Below are 17,720 nucleotides of genomic sequence, written 5' to 3' on the forward strand. Positions count from 1 at the left end.
GATGTGACACCATCCTTTCCACGAGAAATTCCATCATTTGGTATTTTGTTGATGGAAAACACTGCCTCAGGTGCCGCTCCAGAATCTCCCATAAGTGTTCAATTGGGTTGAGATCTGGTGACCGAGACAGCCATATGGCATAAGGTTTACATCGTTTTCAAGCTCATCAAATCATTCAATGACCAATCATGCCCTCTGGATGGGGGAATAGTCATCCTATGGGGATATAGCCATTGTAGCCAAAATAATGGCCTGCCCAACATTTTTATACATGAGCCTAAGCATGATGGGATGTTGATTGCTTAATTAACCCAGGAACCACACCTGTGTGGAAGCACCTGCTTTCAATATACACTGAGTGTACAAACCATTAGGAACACCTGCTTGTTCAATGACAGACTGACCAGGTGAATCCAGGTGAAAGCTATGATCTCTTATTGATGTCACGTGTTAAATCCACTTCATTCAGTGTAGATGAAGGGAGGAGACATGTTAAATAAGGATTTTTAAGCCTTGAGACAATTGAGACATGGATTGTGTACGTGTGCCATTCAGAGGGTGAACTGACAAGAACAAATATTTAAGTGCCTTTGAACGGGGTATGGTAGTAGGTGCCAGGCGCACCGATTTGAGTGTGTCAAGAGCTGCAACACTGTGTATCAAGAATGGTCCACCTCGCAAAGGACACCCAGCCAACTCGACACAACTGCGGGAAGCACTGGAGCCAACATGGGCCAGCATCCCAGGAATTGTCAGCTGTCCAAAGTGCTATGGATAGAGTCCAGGCCATAATCACGTTTTTAAGCTATACAGTGTTTGTTTACAATTACATTGTTTACAAACAATGGAGTTAAGAAAGCTTCTATTTAAGTTGACAGTTGAACTAAGCTCATGAGGCATTTATCAATTCTATTTTTAAAGAATGAATGGCTATGTATCAAATCATTCATTAAAAGGTTCAAAAACAGATGTACCAATCACAGATTTTCCCTTTAACATCATATCCTCAAAACCATCCTAAGACCTGGCAGCATTTCTCACCACTGCTTCCTGGATTCTGAGCTAAAGCCCAGAAAAAAAGCACTGTACTGTAATTCGGGCAGCCCATAAACCTCATGTTAATGCCAACCTTGGAGCTCCATAATGCCAAAACTCACAAATAAGAGCTTCGGCGATCTTTCAAGGATCACATAACAACACGAAGCCTTTCGAGATGCTTCGATGTAGGCTAGGAAGATAAAAGTTATACTTTTTTTAACGGAGAGGGATAGGTGAAATAATCCGCAAGGACACAAATACAAAGGGATAAGGAGGGGATGCAAAAATACTCCAGCATCATGAGTGGGTGCAACTGAGCTCCTGTATGAAGAAGGAGCCCTCCGGCTACACAGCTCACCAGGCATTAATCTTCTCTCTCTCCACGAAAACACATACTGTATTGTACCCACCATCCATCCACTCTGAAAGAGCACAACTGGGCAGGTGACCGCCAGTCGTTTTGGGCTGGGAAACAAGATCGCTTTTGGTCCGTCTCCAACCTCTCCTTTCCTTTCCTTGCCCCTCTTCTCCTCTCCTCAGCCCTGTTTTCCTCCTCTCTTCTATTTCACCCATCTTTACCTCTTTTCCCCTCCTCCTCTTATCAGCTTTCCTCTCTCCTCTCCTCTCTTCTTCTCTCTTCTGATAGAGCTCATTGGGTTTACTTCTGGCTTCTCTATCTATCTCTTCAATATGAGTAGGAGATGCGAACGAAATAAGCTTAACATCTTGCCAGCTGTTGATTCTTCTATTCTCCTTCCCCTGATGCTCTGGAGACTCATATGCTATGATATTTTTATTCTGATACAATGAGAGGTCTTCTTCTTCTATTTCTCTCCCGCTGGTACAGCAGTGGAGAAGGGAAGAGGAAGTTTGACTTTCCTTCGTTTTTTTGTTCAGCAGAGTTGCGAATTGAGTTACTGTGGGAACTGCGGCTGCCGCCGCCCACTCTTCTCTACCATTTCACGACTGCCAGGTACAGTAGGTAATCTCGCCCCTGCCATACAGTGTGTGCTGCAGCGCTAACACATACACTCTGCTATGACATAGATAGGGAAATAGTCGTAGTGTGAATCGACCAAGCACAGGTTAACTACTTACTTAATACTCTTCATCTCTATTGAGACACAATGAGCTCCCTCCACTTCATTCTGTCCTTGGCAGCATGTTGTGCCTCACTCCAAGAGCACACAGGTTGGATGAGTGGCCCTCTGTGGCTCAGTTGGTAGAGCCCGGCACTTGCAGTCCCAGGATTGTGGGTTCGATAGGTGGGATCACCCACCATACAAAAATGTATGACTAAGTCGCTTTGGATAAAAGTGACTTATAGGGCCAACACTTTGCTCTGGACTTCAACTCTATCAAGTGACTCCTGTATCTATTAAACTGTCACTTTAGTGTGTGTGTGCACACACAAGGAACACAAGCCATGGTGTGCACGCACGCATGCACGTAACTTGTGTACCTCTAGGCCGATACTGCATGTAAGTCAAGGAGGGGACAGATCCCCTTCCCACCAGACAGATGGACGGGAATGCTCCTGGCCCGACAGTTAACAGATTGTTTGAGAAAACAGAGCGGAGAACGATGACACTGATAGTTTGGGTGAACTGGCTCGCCTAGCTGAGAAATACAGTGGCAGAGTGCGAGCAATCCATCAGTCCTCTCTATTCAACTCCACTCCTTCCGGTGTGTCTGCACAGATTTAGCTGGTCAAACACAGAGTTGTTTGTGTTTGTGAAAGTGACCCAAACGTATCCCTGTTCAACGGGTGTGTGAAGGTAATGCAGACGGGTGTGCGTGGAGTGTTGAGGCTTGCACAGGTGATTATCTGTGGAATTCTAGATTGCGGCGTGTCAATATCCATGTACACTATCATGATGAAATGGCATTTGTTATCGTAAGGGCTAGGCAGTTTGTCGGACCCACGTGACCTCGCCAGGACAAAGTGTACTGTACTTTCAGATTGTACGATAGGAGATGTGCATGTTGGGAATTGTAATGTGTGTCATATAAACTCACTGTAGTCGCTGTTCTCGTCCTTGGTCCCATTTATAGTGCCGTCCGGCTTCATCTGCAGGTAGAAGCCCTGCTCGCTGAACAGTCGAGTCACAATGCCCTTCAGCTGCGGCTCTGCAATATAACACAACAGGGATAAGAGTTAGCTAGCTGCTTGGGTCGTGTTCATTAAGCACCAAACAGAATAAAATGGACTGAAACAGGGAGGAACTACCTGAATGTGTCCAATAAGAATAGCTCATTGTAGTTTTCCATTGAAATGACCACGGCCCAGGTCACTTGAATACCATGCCCTCATACCCTTAGTGCCCATTTCAATGACTAGGGGCTGACCAGGAAGAACTATAGACTATAACTAGGGCCCAGAGTTCTTCCTGGTCGGATCAGGTCGCATAATCAGAAAAAACGTATAGTGTAAGCCCATTAGTGCAGTATAGTTAGTACCCATTAGTGCAGTACCATGTGATAGGCTACATAATGAATGAATTGTCATGTGATACATGTGATGACACACAAGTAAACACAAGTAAACAATGCCTCCCATCATGACAGAGGCAGACAGATCCCCTCTGACCATCGCTCAATGGTAAAGAGAATAAGAGGAATAAGAGGGTTTTAAATCGCAACAGCTAATTGTACTAAGGCCATTCAGAGCATGCAGACACCAACATAACACTAATCAGTGGAAAACAATCTAAACCATCTCCCAGTCTTGTAGATTAAAAAAAAGTTTCAGTTGGTGGGTCAAAACTGAACTGAAAAATAAACGGTCTAAGAAGCCACCTCCAGATCATGAACTGGGCGCACAATATGGGACAGATAAACTTGGCACTACAGCCGCCTAACACCCAAATTATGCAGGAAGAGACAGAAAAAGACTCAAATAAAGCACTATTTAGAGCAAGTCGGTGTGCCAGTTAAATGCTGATGATTAGGTGGACCCAGTGGCTGATAGAAACGCTGAAAGGGGGAGAGATACGTTAAATATGATGCAGAAATGTGTGGTCCACCTCATCTCATCCATCGGTGATAGATATGATACTCTCAGACCTCTAACTAACTTGTAGCCTAACTGTGAGAATTGGCCCATGGGTGGATCAATAAAGCTTTCTTCACCAAAAATGCTTCACCTTACCCTGGACACTAATAGCTCTGGTCCAGTTCATTAGTGTGCCTTCCTTCACTTCAAGTACTGGAGGAACCCGCACAACAACAACAAAAATATGTGAAAATCGCATGTTCACATGATAAATGTATGTTTTCACATGTTGAACTTAGATTTCATATGTGAAACCATATTTTCACATGTATTAAATGTATAGTCTACATGTTAACACCTTTTCACGTGAGGAGAATAACATGTTTTCACCTTACATGTGAATTGAAAAGCAATCACGTGAAAATCACATTTGCAGTTTCATATTTAAGAAATGTCACAACCATTGTAAGTTCACATGTGGGGGTGAAAGTGTTATTCTCCTCACATGTGAAAAGGTGTGTTGCAGTAGCAATGTTCCAAATGTGGAATTGCAAATTCTGTAACCCCATTCTATAAAAAGGTTACGTAGCCTACCTACCTGAGCATAAAAATTATTATTTCTTACTTCTGAGCTATCCACTCTATTATTAGCCTTCCATATCATCTTAGCTAGCCATGTTTAGCTTCTGTTATTGTTAGCTGTCCATTGGTTTTTGTTACATTTAATAAACAGGCTTAAATAGGATGCATTTGAAAATGTGTGAATTTGTTTTCTTTTGAAATGAATATAAACAGACACTTTCCTTTCTACAATGAACAGTGGGTTACCTGCCTTGTTCAGGGGCAGAACAACATATGTTTATCTTGTCAGCTCGGGGACTCGATCCTGCAAACTTTCGGTTACTGGCCCAACAGTCTAACCACTAGATTACCTGCCGCCCCCCACTAGGCTACTCGAGTTAGCTTTTTGTAATTTTTAGGGCACACGTTTTTTTTTATCGTGATTAATCACATTGTCTGAAAGCGTTCAAAATTCTATGAAAACATCCAAAATACATTATCTATACAGCTAAAAACAATGTGATATCAAAACAAGTTGACATTGAGGTTAAAGTAAGTGTGCTTTATCAATTTGCCTGATTCTGCTAACAGATACTTTGGACATAATCAAGAAGTCAATATTTTAGTAGTCCTCAACTAGCAGCTTCATTAAATAGTACACGCAAAACACCAGTCTCAACATCAACAGTGAAGAGGCGACTCCGGGATACTGGCCTTCTAGGCAGAGTTCCTCTGTCCAGTGTTCTTTTGCCCATCTTAATCTTTTCTTTTTATTGGCCAGTCTGCGATATGGCTTTTTCTTTGCAACTCTGCTTAGAAGGCCAGCATCCCAGAGTCGCCTCTTGACTGTTGATGTTGAGACTGGTGTTTTGTGGGTACTATTTAATGAAGCTGCCAGTTGAGGACTTGTGAGGTGTCTGTTTCTCAAACTAGACACTCCAATGTACTTGACCTCTTGCTCAGTTGTGCACCGGGCCTCCCACTCCTCTTTCTATTCTGGTTAGAGACAGTTTGCGCTGTTCTGTAAAGGGAGTTGTACACAGCGTTGTATGAGATCTTCAGTTTCTTGGCAATTTCTCGCATGGAATAGCCTTCATTTCTCAGAACAAGAATAGACTGACGAGTTTCAGAAGAAAGAATTTGTTTCTGGCCATTTTGAGCCTGTAATGGAACCCACAAATGCTGATGCTCCAGATACTCAACCAGTCTAAACAACAGTCAGAACAACAGTTTTCAGCTGTGCTAACATGATTGCAAAAGGGTTTTCTAATGATCAATTAGCCTTTTAAAATGATAAACTTGGATTAGCTAACACAACATGCCATTGGAACACAGGAGTGATGGTTGCTGATAATGGGCCTCTGGACGCCTATGTTTAAATCAGCCGTTTCCAGCTACAATAGTCATTTACAACATTAACAATGTCTACACTGTATTTCTGATCAATTTGATGTTATTTTAATGGACAAAAAATGTGCTATTCTTTAATAAACAAGGACATTTCTAAGTGACCGAAACTTTTGAACGGTAGTGTACATTGCAATTATTTTCAAATGAGCGATCGTTCATGTGCAAAGTATTCATTCTCATGAGCATAGCTTCCACGTCACTCCCACTCTTTATTTTTCCCCTCCCTTCCCATTGTGTAACCAAACGGTCATATCAGGTTAGTCCACTAGGGACTTTAAATTGCATTATGTTAGTAATCGATAATCTATACTGTGTGTGTTTATGTAATTCTGCATGATTATTTAGTTAGTTAGTAAATAATTAAGCCAATTTGTGTATCACTGATTCATCATTTAGGCTAGGGTTCGTGCAGATTTACGAGGTCAACGATATTCAGAATGAGACTGATATGAGGAAATTATTAATTATTGACTGTTATGATATCAAGATATTCCGATATATTCTTGAGTTAATTCTGGAAACGGTAACTCATTAAACAAACTTTTCCCATGGTGCCCCAAGATACTAATTAGTTAATTGTTACATGATTAATTTAAATAGTATAGTTAATATAGTGAATTATTCGATAAATAGCATGTCATCACATGAATGATAGTCATGTTTTTTTTAACATTTGACAGCCCTATTTTGAATTGAACAGTCAATATTCTGAGATTGAGAGAAATTGTTAAGAAATATGCAGGGTCAAGACATTGGTTTCTCCCATAGGAGTCCTGGGATCTTATCCCGCCAGTATCACATGCTGGTTTAGAATATCACATGTGAAATGTTGGAAAACCACTTGTCTGAGTCACGTGAAAAATCCATGTAAAACTTCACGTGTCCGAAAACCATGTCTGGTCCGTGCATTTTTTGTTTTCACGTGACATTTTTCACGTGATTTGTTAAAAATGTGTTTTGTCATGTGATTTTCATGTTTTTTGTTGTTTTAAGGGCACTCAGTGCAGCAACCCCCTAACTAATAAACATGTACCTGTAGACAACCAGACTAAATAGGCCTTAGTGCATTGCTGTTGTAACTCACTTGACCAGTATCCTACATGGATTTTTTTAATCTGATGTCCCCCCAGGTGAAATGAAGAGGGGAGAGAGGTTGCTTACAAATGTGTATATCAATGTTCAGTTATGGACTTCTTTCAAATTATGTATTATGCCAACATAAGAACACGCAAAAAGTTTGAATTTGACTCTGATGGTGGCACGCCCAGTGGTGTAAAGTAACTAAGTAAAAATACTTTGAAGTACTACTTAAGTCTGTACTTTTTCAGTATCTGTACTTTACTATTCATATTTTTGACAACTTCTATTTTTAGGATAAAGCAATCCTTCTGCCCCCCCCCCCCCCCCCCCCCTTAAAAGATTTAGATGCACTATTGTAAAGTGGCTGTTCCACTGGATGTCATTAGGTGAATGCACCAATTTGTAAGTCGCTCTGGATAAGAGCGTCTGCTAAATGACTTAAATGTAAATGTAAATGTACTCCACTAAATTCCTAAAGATATGTACTTTTTACTCCCATACATTTTCCCTGACCCCCAAAAGTGCTTGTAACATTTCAAATGCTCAGTCTGAAAGCGTTCAAAATACAATGAAAACATTTAAAATACATTATCTATACAGCTTAAAACAACAATCTAATGTGAAAACAAGTTGACGTTGAGGTTAAACAAAGTGTGCGTTCATCAATTTACCTGATTTTGCTAACTGTTACTATGGACAAAAATCAAGATGCTAATATTGTTGTAATGGTTCTTGTATATTCTTGAACAGACTTTGAGATATGTTTGCACCGCTCAGTGGATGTGCAGGGTGTGGCGTGAAGTGTGTGGCTTGAAGCAATGATTGACCCAATTAAAGGGAAGCGATATATTTTGAAGCCACAACACACCCCCTCCCCGTTTTCCCTGAACGTTCAGTACAGCGCCGTTTCCGTTAAATTGAACGTTCTATTACGTTTTAATGTACTGAACGCAGCCCTGCTCTGAGGCCACTGACCTGGCTTCCTGCGGACTGGTCTTTTCTTGCCGCTGCAGAACCGAATTTTGTTGAAGACAGTAAATATATGCCTCTCACACAAGGAGCGGGGATCTTTGTTGGGGCTGGTGCGCCGTTTCGAAGTAGCGACCTTTTCGCTGTTTGCCTCTCTTGCTTGACGTTTCTGTCGTATCAGGGAGCTGGCGAGCGCCGCCGCCATCTCCCCGGTAGACTAACCTTAGTGTAGACCACTTGGATCGTCTCCGCATCTACTATGAGCGAGATGTTGTCAAGATATTGCTGAGGGTGCTGGTTATGGCTGGTCCAATGCATAAGGTTGCATAAGTGCGCCATAATGATAAATATGTAACGTTAGGTAAGGTGCATAAAATGACTGAACTTGCTGAATGCTGAAATCAAACATATTTGCGATCTAAATAATGGTAACAACATCGATATACATATGAAATATTGCAAAGGCAGTCTTTACAAATAGGTAGGCTACTATATCTCTAAATAAACTAATTTGTATTTTACATTCAGCACATTGTTTCTCCAAGGTACTCCTCTTTATCTCCAGTCCAGATTATTCCCAGTTATCCTGATAAAATGTCCCGTAAATAGATTCATTATCCATCGTTTTCCCTCCTCGTCAATTTCTAGTGCTCGACATTGCACAACTTTATGAGTTCACTGTTCATGTATGCGGACACACTGTTCACCAGCCCGCGGACGGCACCGCCTTTTGGACTACTACGGGCTCCACACTCGAGCCGCAGGTAAAAAAAATAATAATCCAAATTCGAAACCTCAATGTTCTCTGGAAGACGGAGAGTTACAACAAGTTGGAGAACAGTCGGAAAATATATGTTGCCATGACAGGTAATGAGCATCCTAAACTGACATCATTCGAACACATTGGGTGCACACTAGGTGAATCAATCTTCCCACGTCATTTCTTAAAAATGACTTTCAACCAACGTGGAATAGTCGTTGAATTGACGTCTGTGCCCAGTGGGAAAAATCGAAGCACAAATCTCACTTGTAGCCTGTGGTGAAAAGTACTATCAAAGCAACCGGTGAAGTCCACTCTTCATTGCCTGGTTTGCAAACAGACTTTCTTTTTCGCTCTATGCAATCCTACGTGACTGTGGTTCGGATGAGGAATTCTCGGAGGCTGAGAGAGGGAGAGGAAACCAGCGAGAGAGGGGGAGCGGGCTTTAGCGAGTGTGTGTGTGGTTGAGAGAGAGAGGGAGAAAGGAGGGAGAGTTAGTGAGAAGTGGAGGGGGTGCATTGTAAACGAAAGTGATTGTGGGCTGCTTGGCAGTGTGTGCGCCAACAGCAGTTAAATTCCATAATTCAAGGCTATGAGAAAGGCAGTTCTCCATTACACAAACCGATCTCGCGCACCAGACATACTTCCTGCGCGCAATATAGCCCATGGACTGGGGGCGAGGTAACGCAAACCCAGTCCCTAGGCTAGTAGCCTGTATCTGTACCTGTAGCCTACCACACACATGAACCAGCTGGATACCGGCTGTCCCGAGGCACTGCTTCTTTCTACCCTTATAATGTAAACCTAATTGAAAAAGAGAGGGTATAGCAATTTTTTTTTCTTCCCACCTTTATTTAACCAGGTAGGCCAGTTGAGAACAAGTTCTCATTTACAACTGCGACCTGGCCAAGATAAAGCAAAGCAGTGCGATACAAACAACAACACAGAGTTACACATGGAATAAACAAACGTACAGTCAATGACACAATATAAAAGTCTATATACAGCGTGTGTAAATGAGGTAAGATTAGGGAGGTAAGGCAATAAATAGACTGTAGTGGAGAAGTAATTACAATTTAACACTGGAGTGATAGATGTGCAGAAGATGAATGTGTAAGTAGAGATACTGGGGTGCAAAGGAGCAAAACAATAAATAAATAACAATATGGGGATGAGGTAGTTGGATGGGCTATGTACAGGTGCAATGATCTGTAAACTGCTCTGACAGCTGATGCTTAAAACTTCTTAGGGCTAGGGGGCAGTATTCGGAAGTTCGGATGACTGACGTGCCCAAAGTAAACTGCATGTTACTCAGGCCCAGAAGCTAGGATATGCATATAATTGGTAGTATTGGCTAGAAAACACTCTGAAGTTTCTAGAACTGTTAAAATGATGTATGTGAGTATAACAGAGCTGATATGGCAGGCAAAATTTGGGGTTGTACCTGGTAGGTTCATTGATAATTTGTGTGAGATTGAGGGCATCTAGCTTAGATTGTAGGATGGCCGGGGTGTTAAGCATATACCCAAATTGAATTCAGAGGCTAAATATTTGTATGTCAGCTACCAAGCATGGAATCCAATGATGTACTCTTCTTGATGTTATCCTCACAAATAATGCTCATGACCTCTCTCAAACTGGACAGTTTTATCTCAATCTCTTTATTCAAAGACTCAATCATGGACACTCTTACTGACAGTTGTGGCTGCTTTGCATGATGTATTGTTGTCTCTACCTTCTTGCCCTTTGTGCTGTTGTCTGTGCCCAATAATGTTTGTACCATGTTTTGTGTTGCTACCATGTTGTTGTCATGTTGTGTTGCTACCATCCTGTGTTGTCATGCGTTGCTGTCATGCTATGTTGTTGTCTAGGTCTCTCGTTGTGTAGTGTTGTCTCTCTTGTCGTGATGTGTGTTTTGTCCTATATTTATAGAATTGTTTAATATATATTTTTAATCCCAGCCCCAGTAGAAGGCCGTTTGCCTTTTGGTAGGCAGTCATTGTAAATAAGAATGTTCTTAACTGACTTGCCTAGGTAAATAAAGGTTAAATAAAATAAAATCAAAATGTTATTGTATCCGATTAATCCAAGTAAGTAGATGCAGCAGGGGGGCAATAAAGTAATTTGATTCGCTTTGATTGATGACCATAGGCACATTGAAACAGATGATATCAGCAATGAAGGTCCAATGGTCTAATCATTCATGGCTATCCTATACCACATTGTGCTGAGAAATGGCTTTAGGACACTTCCATAAACAGGGCGATCTCTTGTCATAGCCCATCACTTAATATTCCCATCTCTCATTTGTCCGGAATGATAGCGCAGTTGTGGAGTGTTTTGGTGATTCTCATGTTCTAGCAACTGAGACAATTCGAACCAGTGCAGCTTTTTTTTTTAGGTTACAGCGAGTGACACACACGCAAGTGAATCCTCCACCGTGAACAAGTCACACACTCATGCTATTCTAAAATGGATCACCGAGCGGGCCTCTCTCTCTCTCTCTCTCTCTCTCTCTCTCCAAACCCCTCTGTCGTGTCAAGCGCAAATTATTCACTCAGGATACTCCTCACTGTGCATCTCTCAGGGCCGATGCGGGTTAAAAGTTTCTTGTTCCATGTGGCACAGGGACATTTTTTTGGGGGGGGAACTCAGTCAGGGTCTCAACTTACTGTTGATAGTTAGAATAGTAGAATATACAAGGTCAATTGTGGATGTGGAGCAGCAGTTTTTCACTGACAGTCACTCAATTAGCCCATGTCAGCTAACGTGTTTTATACTTGTAGTAATCATGGTTGAATTACCGAAAGGGGGCCCCTATTGATTCTGTTAGGGACTCTCACCAGATATCATATTAAAGACTGGGGATGGGCCAACAAAATGTTGCTTAGGGCCGGCTCTGATCGCATGGGGAGGCAGGTAGCCTAGTGGTTAGAGCGTTGGACTAGTGACCGAAAGGTTGCAAGATCGAATCCCAGAGCTGACAAGGTAATAATCTGTCTTTCTGCCCCTGAACAAGGCTGTCATTGAAGATAAGAATTTGTTCTTAACCGACTTGCCTAGTTAAATAAAGGTAAAATAAAAAATACAAATGTGTGGGTATGCAGAGCCAGGAGCCACTACGGTCCTTGGATGTACACAGAGAGCTAATAATAATAATATGCATGTCAATCTTTCCTGGCTGAAAGTGGAGGAGAGATTAACTTTAAGTGGAGGTATTGACATGTTGAATGCACCAAGCTGTCTGTTTGAACTACTGGCACACAGCCATGCATACCCCACAAGACATGCCTCTTCACATTCCCCGTGTCCAGAACAGACTATGGGAGGTGCACAGTACTACACCACTACCACATATCTACGGTACAAAACCCACGTGTACATAGAGCAATGACTACATGAAACTCTATTCCACATCAAGTAGTAAAGCAGTAAAATTTGATTTAAAAAAATAGATAAAAATACACCTTATGGAACAGCGGGGACTGTGAAGCAACACAAACATAGACACACACGATAACATACGCACTACACATACACGTACACGTGGGTTTTGTACTGTAGATATGTGGTAGTGGTGGAGTAGTGCCTTTGGCAGCAGCTAATGGGTATCCATAATAAATAAAAATACAAAATGATGAGTTCATCCCTGGGCTACATCATGACGCATGCCCACTGGGCTAAGTTGTGTCGTATAATTTTTCTGGTTGAGTCCATTTGGGCTGCAAATGCATTCCAAATGCAGTGACGTCCTTTGCTGACTTTGTCACAAGTAAAAGTTGATCAATCAGTAGGCCTAATAGCGACGACTGGAGATTTATCGGTCAGTGACTGAATGGGAATTCATATGGATTTTTTTATCCATTTTAGAATAAGGCTGTAATGTAACAAAATGTCGAAAAAGTCAAGGGGTCTGAATACTTTCTGAAGGCACTGTACATACATACATACATACATACATACATACACAGTACCTTCGGAAAGTATTGAGACCCCTTCACTTTTTCAACATTTTGTTACATTACAGCCTTATTCTAAAATATATATTTTTTTGTTATCCTCAGCAATCTACACACAATACCCCATAATGACAAAGTGAAAACAGGTTTTTTAAATTTTTTGCAAATGTATTACATATAAATAAAAAACAGGAATACCTTATTTACATAAATATTCAGCCCCGTTGCAATGAGACTCGAAATTGAGCACAGGTGCATCCTGTTTCCATTGATCATCCTTGAGATGTTTCTACAACTTGATTGGAGTCCACTTGTGGTCAATTCAATTGATTGGACATGATTTGGAAAGCCACACACCTGTCTATATAAATTCCCACAGTTGACAGTGCATGTCAGAGAAAAAACCCAGCCATGAGGACGAAGGAATTGTCCGTAGAGCTTCGAGACAAGATTGTGTTGAGGCACAGATCTGGGGAAGGGTACCAAAACATTTCTGCAGCATTGAAGGTCCCCAAGAACACAGTGGCCTCCATCATTCTTAAATGGAAGAAGTTTGGAACCACCACGATTCTTCCTAAGCCACTCCTCAGTAAAAGACACATGACAGCCAGCTTGGAGTTTGCCAAAAGACACCTAAAGACTCTCAGACCATGAGAAACAAGATTATCGGGTCTGATGAAACCAAGACACAGTGGCCTCAATCATTCTTAAATGGAAGATGTTTGGAACCACCAAGACTCTTAGCACAATCTTGGCATTCTCTCACCAGCTTCATGAGTTAGTCACCTGGAATGCATTTAAATGAACAGGTTTGCCTTGTTAAAAGTTAATTTGTGGAGTTTCTTTTCTTCTTAATGCATTTGAGCCCAATCAGTTGTGCTATGACAAGGTAGGGGTGGTATACAGAAGATAGCCCTAATAACTTTTGAGAAAATGTCCCTTGAATGTTTTGGTACCTACTGGAGAGGTCTTTTGTCTCCCTTAATTTGGTTTTCATGCAGGATGTTCCAAAGTCTCACCATACACACCTTCCATCTCACCTCACAGGGTTCCCAGCCCATGTCCCCAGTTATTGCAAGTATAGGTGCAAACTTGTGGACACCTAAAAAGTTACGTACTGCTCTGTTATGGATATGTTCATTTTTGAGATACCTCTTTGCACCCCACACTCCTGCTGAATAGTCCAGAACAGGACACATGCATGTCTGATACAGTTTGGAATACGTAGCATAACCAATATCTTTGAGTGTTTCTGTTTTTCTATAACTCCCCCAAGAGCTCTACTTCCTGATTCGGACAGGGCAGATGTTCCGTATAGAAAGGTAATATGTTCATTAAAAAAAAAGACCAAATATATAGAATTGTTACTGAACTCAAGAATGTCTTCACCAAAACACTTCTCTTAGTACCTGTTTTTCTAAAATGCATTATCTGTGTTTTTGTCCGGTAGTCATGAGTCTCCATCTTTTACAACAATTGACTGCACATAATAACATGTTCTGCAGGTCTTGTTCAGTTTCAGCCATCAAAATAATATCATCAGTATATAAAAGGATACTTAGCATTTCATCATATCTTACTCCAATGTTTAACTGTTTAATATATTTTGCAAAATCATTTATAAACATAGCAAACAGTCGGTGATAAGGCGTGTCTTTGTTTTACACCCGAGGGTGTGGGAAACCAATCGGAACAATTTTCATTAATTCGCACACAAGCAATTGGTACTTTGTAAAGAGACTGGATTGTGTGATGAAATTTCCCATCAACTCCTGTCTTTAACAAACTATAGGCTAAAATATCCCTATTTACAAAATCAAACATTTTCTGGAAATCAATGAAACATGCAAAAGTAGGCTTCTCTTCGTGTAATCTATTTCTGATTATTCTACAGACCGAGAAGATATGATCTATACAGGCTCTGCGTGATACACAGTGATGGGACAGAATGGATAGAGGGCATGTAAACCATTAGACTGCATGGAGCTTGGTTTGGCTGCCAACCTTGTTCTCTCTAATTCTCCTGATTGCCACTCAACCCCCCCAGCTCTGATCACCTCAGAGCTGAGAGTAGAGGACCCATGTGACTCACAGAGAGGATGCCTTGATTAGTTTTCTCACTGACCTGCTTCAGCGAATCAGCAGTGGTAGGCCTACAGTTGGCTGCTGATACTGTGGCCGTGAGTGGCTCAGTTGATTGAGTGTGGTGCTTGCAAAGCCAGAGGTTGTGGGTTTTATTCCCGCTGGGGCCACCCAAACGCATGACTGAAAGACAATTTGGATAAATTGTATATGTTGTTATACTATAAGTACCTTAACACTGGAGTTAAAACCATGAGTTTATGAGGAATCAATGGGTATTTTAGTTGGTACATAAAATAATTTTCCAAAATTGGTAATTACCTGGTACCAAATGGTGCAAACTAATTAATATTATACCACAGCATTGTTGAATACTTGTATCTGATTGGTTAGAAAGGCATTCTAGAATGGACATTAAAACCAGCTATTAGAAAACATTGTACCATTAAACTTTTTCAAACCGTTAATCAGTCTAAATTACTCTGGGACCATTGAGGAATATTAGGTCATCTGAATATTCGTAGTATTATTTCTAAGAGTGAACATGTAGAAAATGTATTGAATTTGTTTCTCTGCAACATGGCTGAAGAAATCTTCTCCTATTTCTGCCTTGAATGTCCCTGGATATTCCATATTCAAGAGGGACAGATGAGAAGACAGAGGGGGTGGATTGCTTTAGTACATGAAAAATAACTTTAAATGCAATCGTATCATTTGGAAACATGCCAATGACCTTGAATATATGGGGCTGAATGTCTTCCTCTCCCCTCATATGTCTCACTATTATTGGATTATATCGACCACCGAAATCTGATATCTCGTTTTATGACCATCTAAATGCCATGCTTAAAGAATGTGATCATTAAGGAGATCATCTTCATGGGCGATTTCAATATAAACTGGGAAAACAAAACTTGCAGGAAAACTCTAAAAGATCAGACTATTTCAACCTGACTCAAATAATACAAGGACCAACCAGATTAACACAGACATCCCAGACTCAAATTGATCTGGTGTTTACTAACAGACCTCATCAAATAAATAACTAAGCTATAACTAACTAAGCTATAAGCCAAATTGACTGGTCTGATCTGTTAAGCAATGAAGACCCAGAGTCTGGATTCAGAACATTTCTGTCAGCTATTGACAAAGTGGATACCTTTTTTACCAGGAAATTTCTACGTAAGCCAAGACGGAAACCTCTCTATCATGGCTCAACGAGGACCTCTGAAGGCAGATGAGAGAACGGGATCTTTCCTTGAAGAAAGCACTGAAGTCTGGTCAGAATGATGACAGATGTCTAATTTCTCAGTGAGGTGGTAAGGCATATTTAAAAAATTAAAAAATAAAAAAAAATCAGAGTTCTTCAGAGTGATCAATGAAGCAAAAGGGAACGGCAAAGGGATTTGGAAAATCTTAAACAGGGAGAGGAGCTGAAAAGTCCAAAAAACATCCTGATTTAAAGGATAATGGAATTCTAATTCAAGACTCCAATTTCATATCCACCACCTTTAACACTTTTTTTGTTGGCTCTGTAAGGGAACTGGCTCATAGATTTTCAACCAAGACCACAGTTCTCACTCCCATAGATAATAATAAACCAATATTCAGAATTCCTGAAATCTCAGCGTCAGCAGTGGACAGTATTATTAGCTTCTTCAGGAGCTCTAGAACAAAATATGTATTTGGTCTAGACACTGTATTCCTAAAGAGACAAATATTCTATTATTGCCCCTTTGGTACATCTAGTTAATCTGTCCATCAAATATGGGTTCTTCCCCAATGCTTGGAAGTCTGCTGCAGTGATACCTGTTTTAATTTCTGGTGACCCAACACTGGTGGAAAATGACCGACCTATAAGCAATCTTCCAGTGCTATCAAAAGTAGCTGAAAGATGGGTGGCTGATCATCTGACTGATCACCTCAATCAGGGATTCAGAACTAACCAGTCTACCGAAACAGCCAATTGCTATTTTCTGGAGTGCATTAAATCTAAACTGGACATACAGTTGAAGTCGGAAGTTTAAATAAACCTTAGCAAAATACATTTAAACACAAGTTTTTCGCAATTCCTGACATTTAATCCTAGTAATAATTCCCTGTCTTAGGTCAGTTAGGATCACCACTTTATTTTAAGAATGTGAAATGTCAGAATTATAGTAGAGAGAATGATTTATTTCAGCTTTTATTTCTTTCATCACATTCCCAGTGGGTTAGAAGTTTACATACACTCAATTAGTATTTGGTAGCTTTGCCTTTAAATTGTTTAACTTGGGTCAAACGTTTCGGGTAGACTTCCACAAGCTTCCCACAATGAGTGGGGTGAATTTTAGCCCATTCCTCTTGACAGAGCTGGTGTAACTGAGTCAGGTTTGTAAGGCCTCCTTGTTCGCACACGCTTTTTCAGTTCTGCCCACAAATGTTCTATAGGATTGAGGTCAGGGCTTTGTGATGGCCACTCCAATACCTAGACTTTGTTGTCCTTAAGCCATTTTGCCACAACTTTGGAAGTATGCTTGGGGTCATTGTCCATTTGGAAGACCCATTTGCGACCAAGCTTTAACTTCCTGACTCATGTTTTGAGATGTTGCTTCAATATATCCACATAATTTTCCATCCTCATGATGCCATCTATTTTGTGAAGTGCACCAGTCCCTCCTGCAGCAAAGCACCCCCACAACATGATGCTGCCACCCCTGTGGTTCACGGTTGGGATGGTGTTCTTTGGCTTGCAAGCTTCTCCCTTTTTCCTCCAAACATAACGACGGTCATTATGGCCAAACAGCTCTATTTTTGTTTCACCAGACCAGAGTACATTTCTCCAAAAATCTTTGTCCCCATGTGCAGTTGCAAACCGTAGTCTGTC

General features: G+C 41.0%; 1 protein-coding gene across 5 annotated transcripts in view; it reads right to left on the reverse strand.

Moving 5' to 3' along the window:
- Positions 1–17,720, reverse strand: part of LOC139547532 (fibroblast growth factor 12-like) — a 121,709-nt gene that overhangs the window by 19,515 nt on the left and 84,474 nt on the right. For 4 of the 5 annotated variants that reach the window (XM_071356402.1, XM_071356401.1, XM_071356399.1 and 1 more), the window contains one exon: positions 3,058–3,168. In XM_071356402.1, the coding sequence (XP_071212503.1) occupies positions 3,058–3,168 (111 nt within the window). Of the gene's footprint in view, positions 1–3,057; positions 3,169–8,059; positions 8,343–17,720 lie in introns of those variants that run through there. The other variant, XM_071356398.1, reaches the window with a different exon arrangement.

The sequence above is a fragment of the Salvelinus alpinus genome, chromosome 21 (genome assembly GCF_045679555.1).
Source record: "Salvelinus alpinus chromosome 21, SLU_Salpinus.1, whole genome shotgun sequence".
In the NCBI taxonomy this organism is placed as follows: Eukaryota; Metazoa; Chordata; class Actinopteri; order Salmoniformes; family Salmonidae; genus Salvelinus; species Salvelinus alpinus.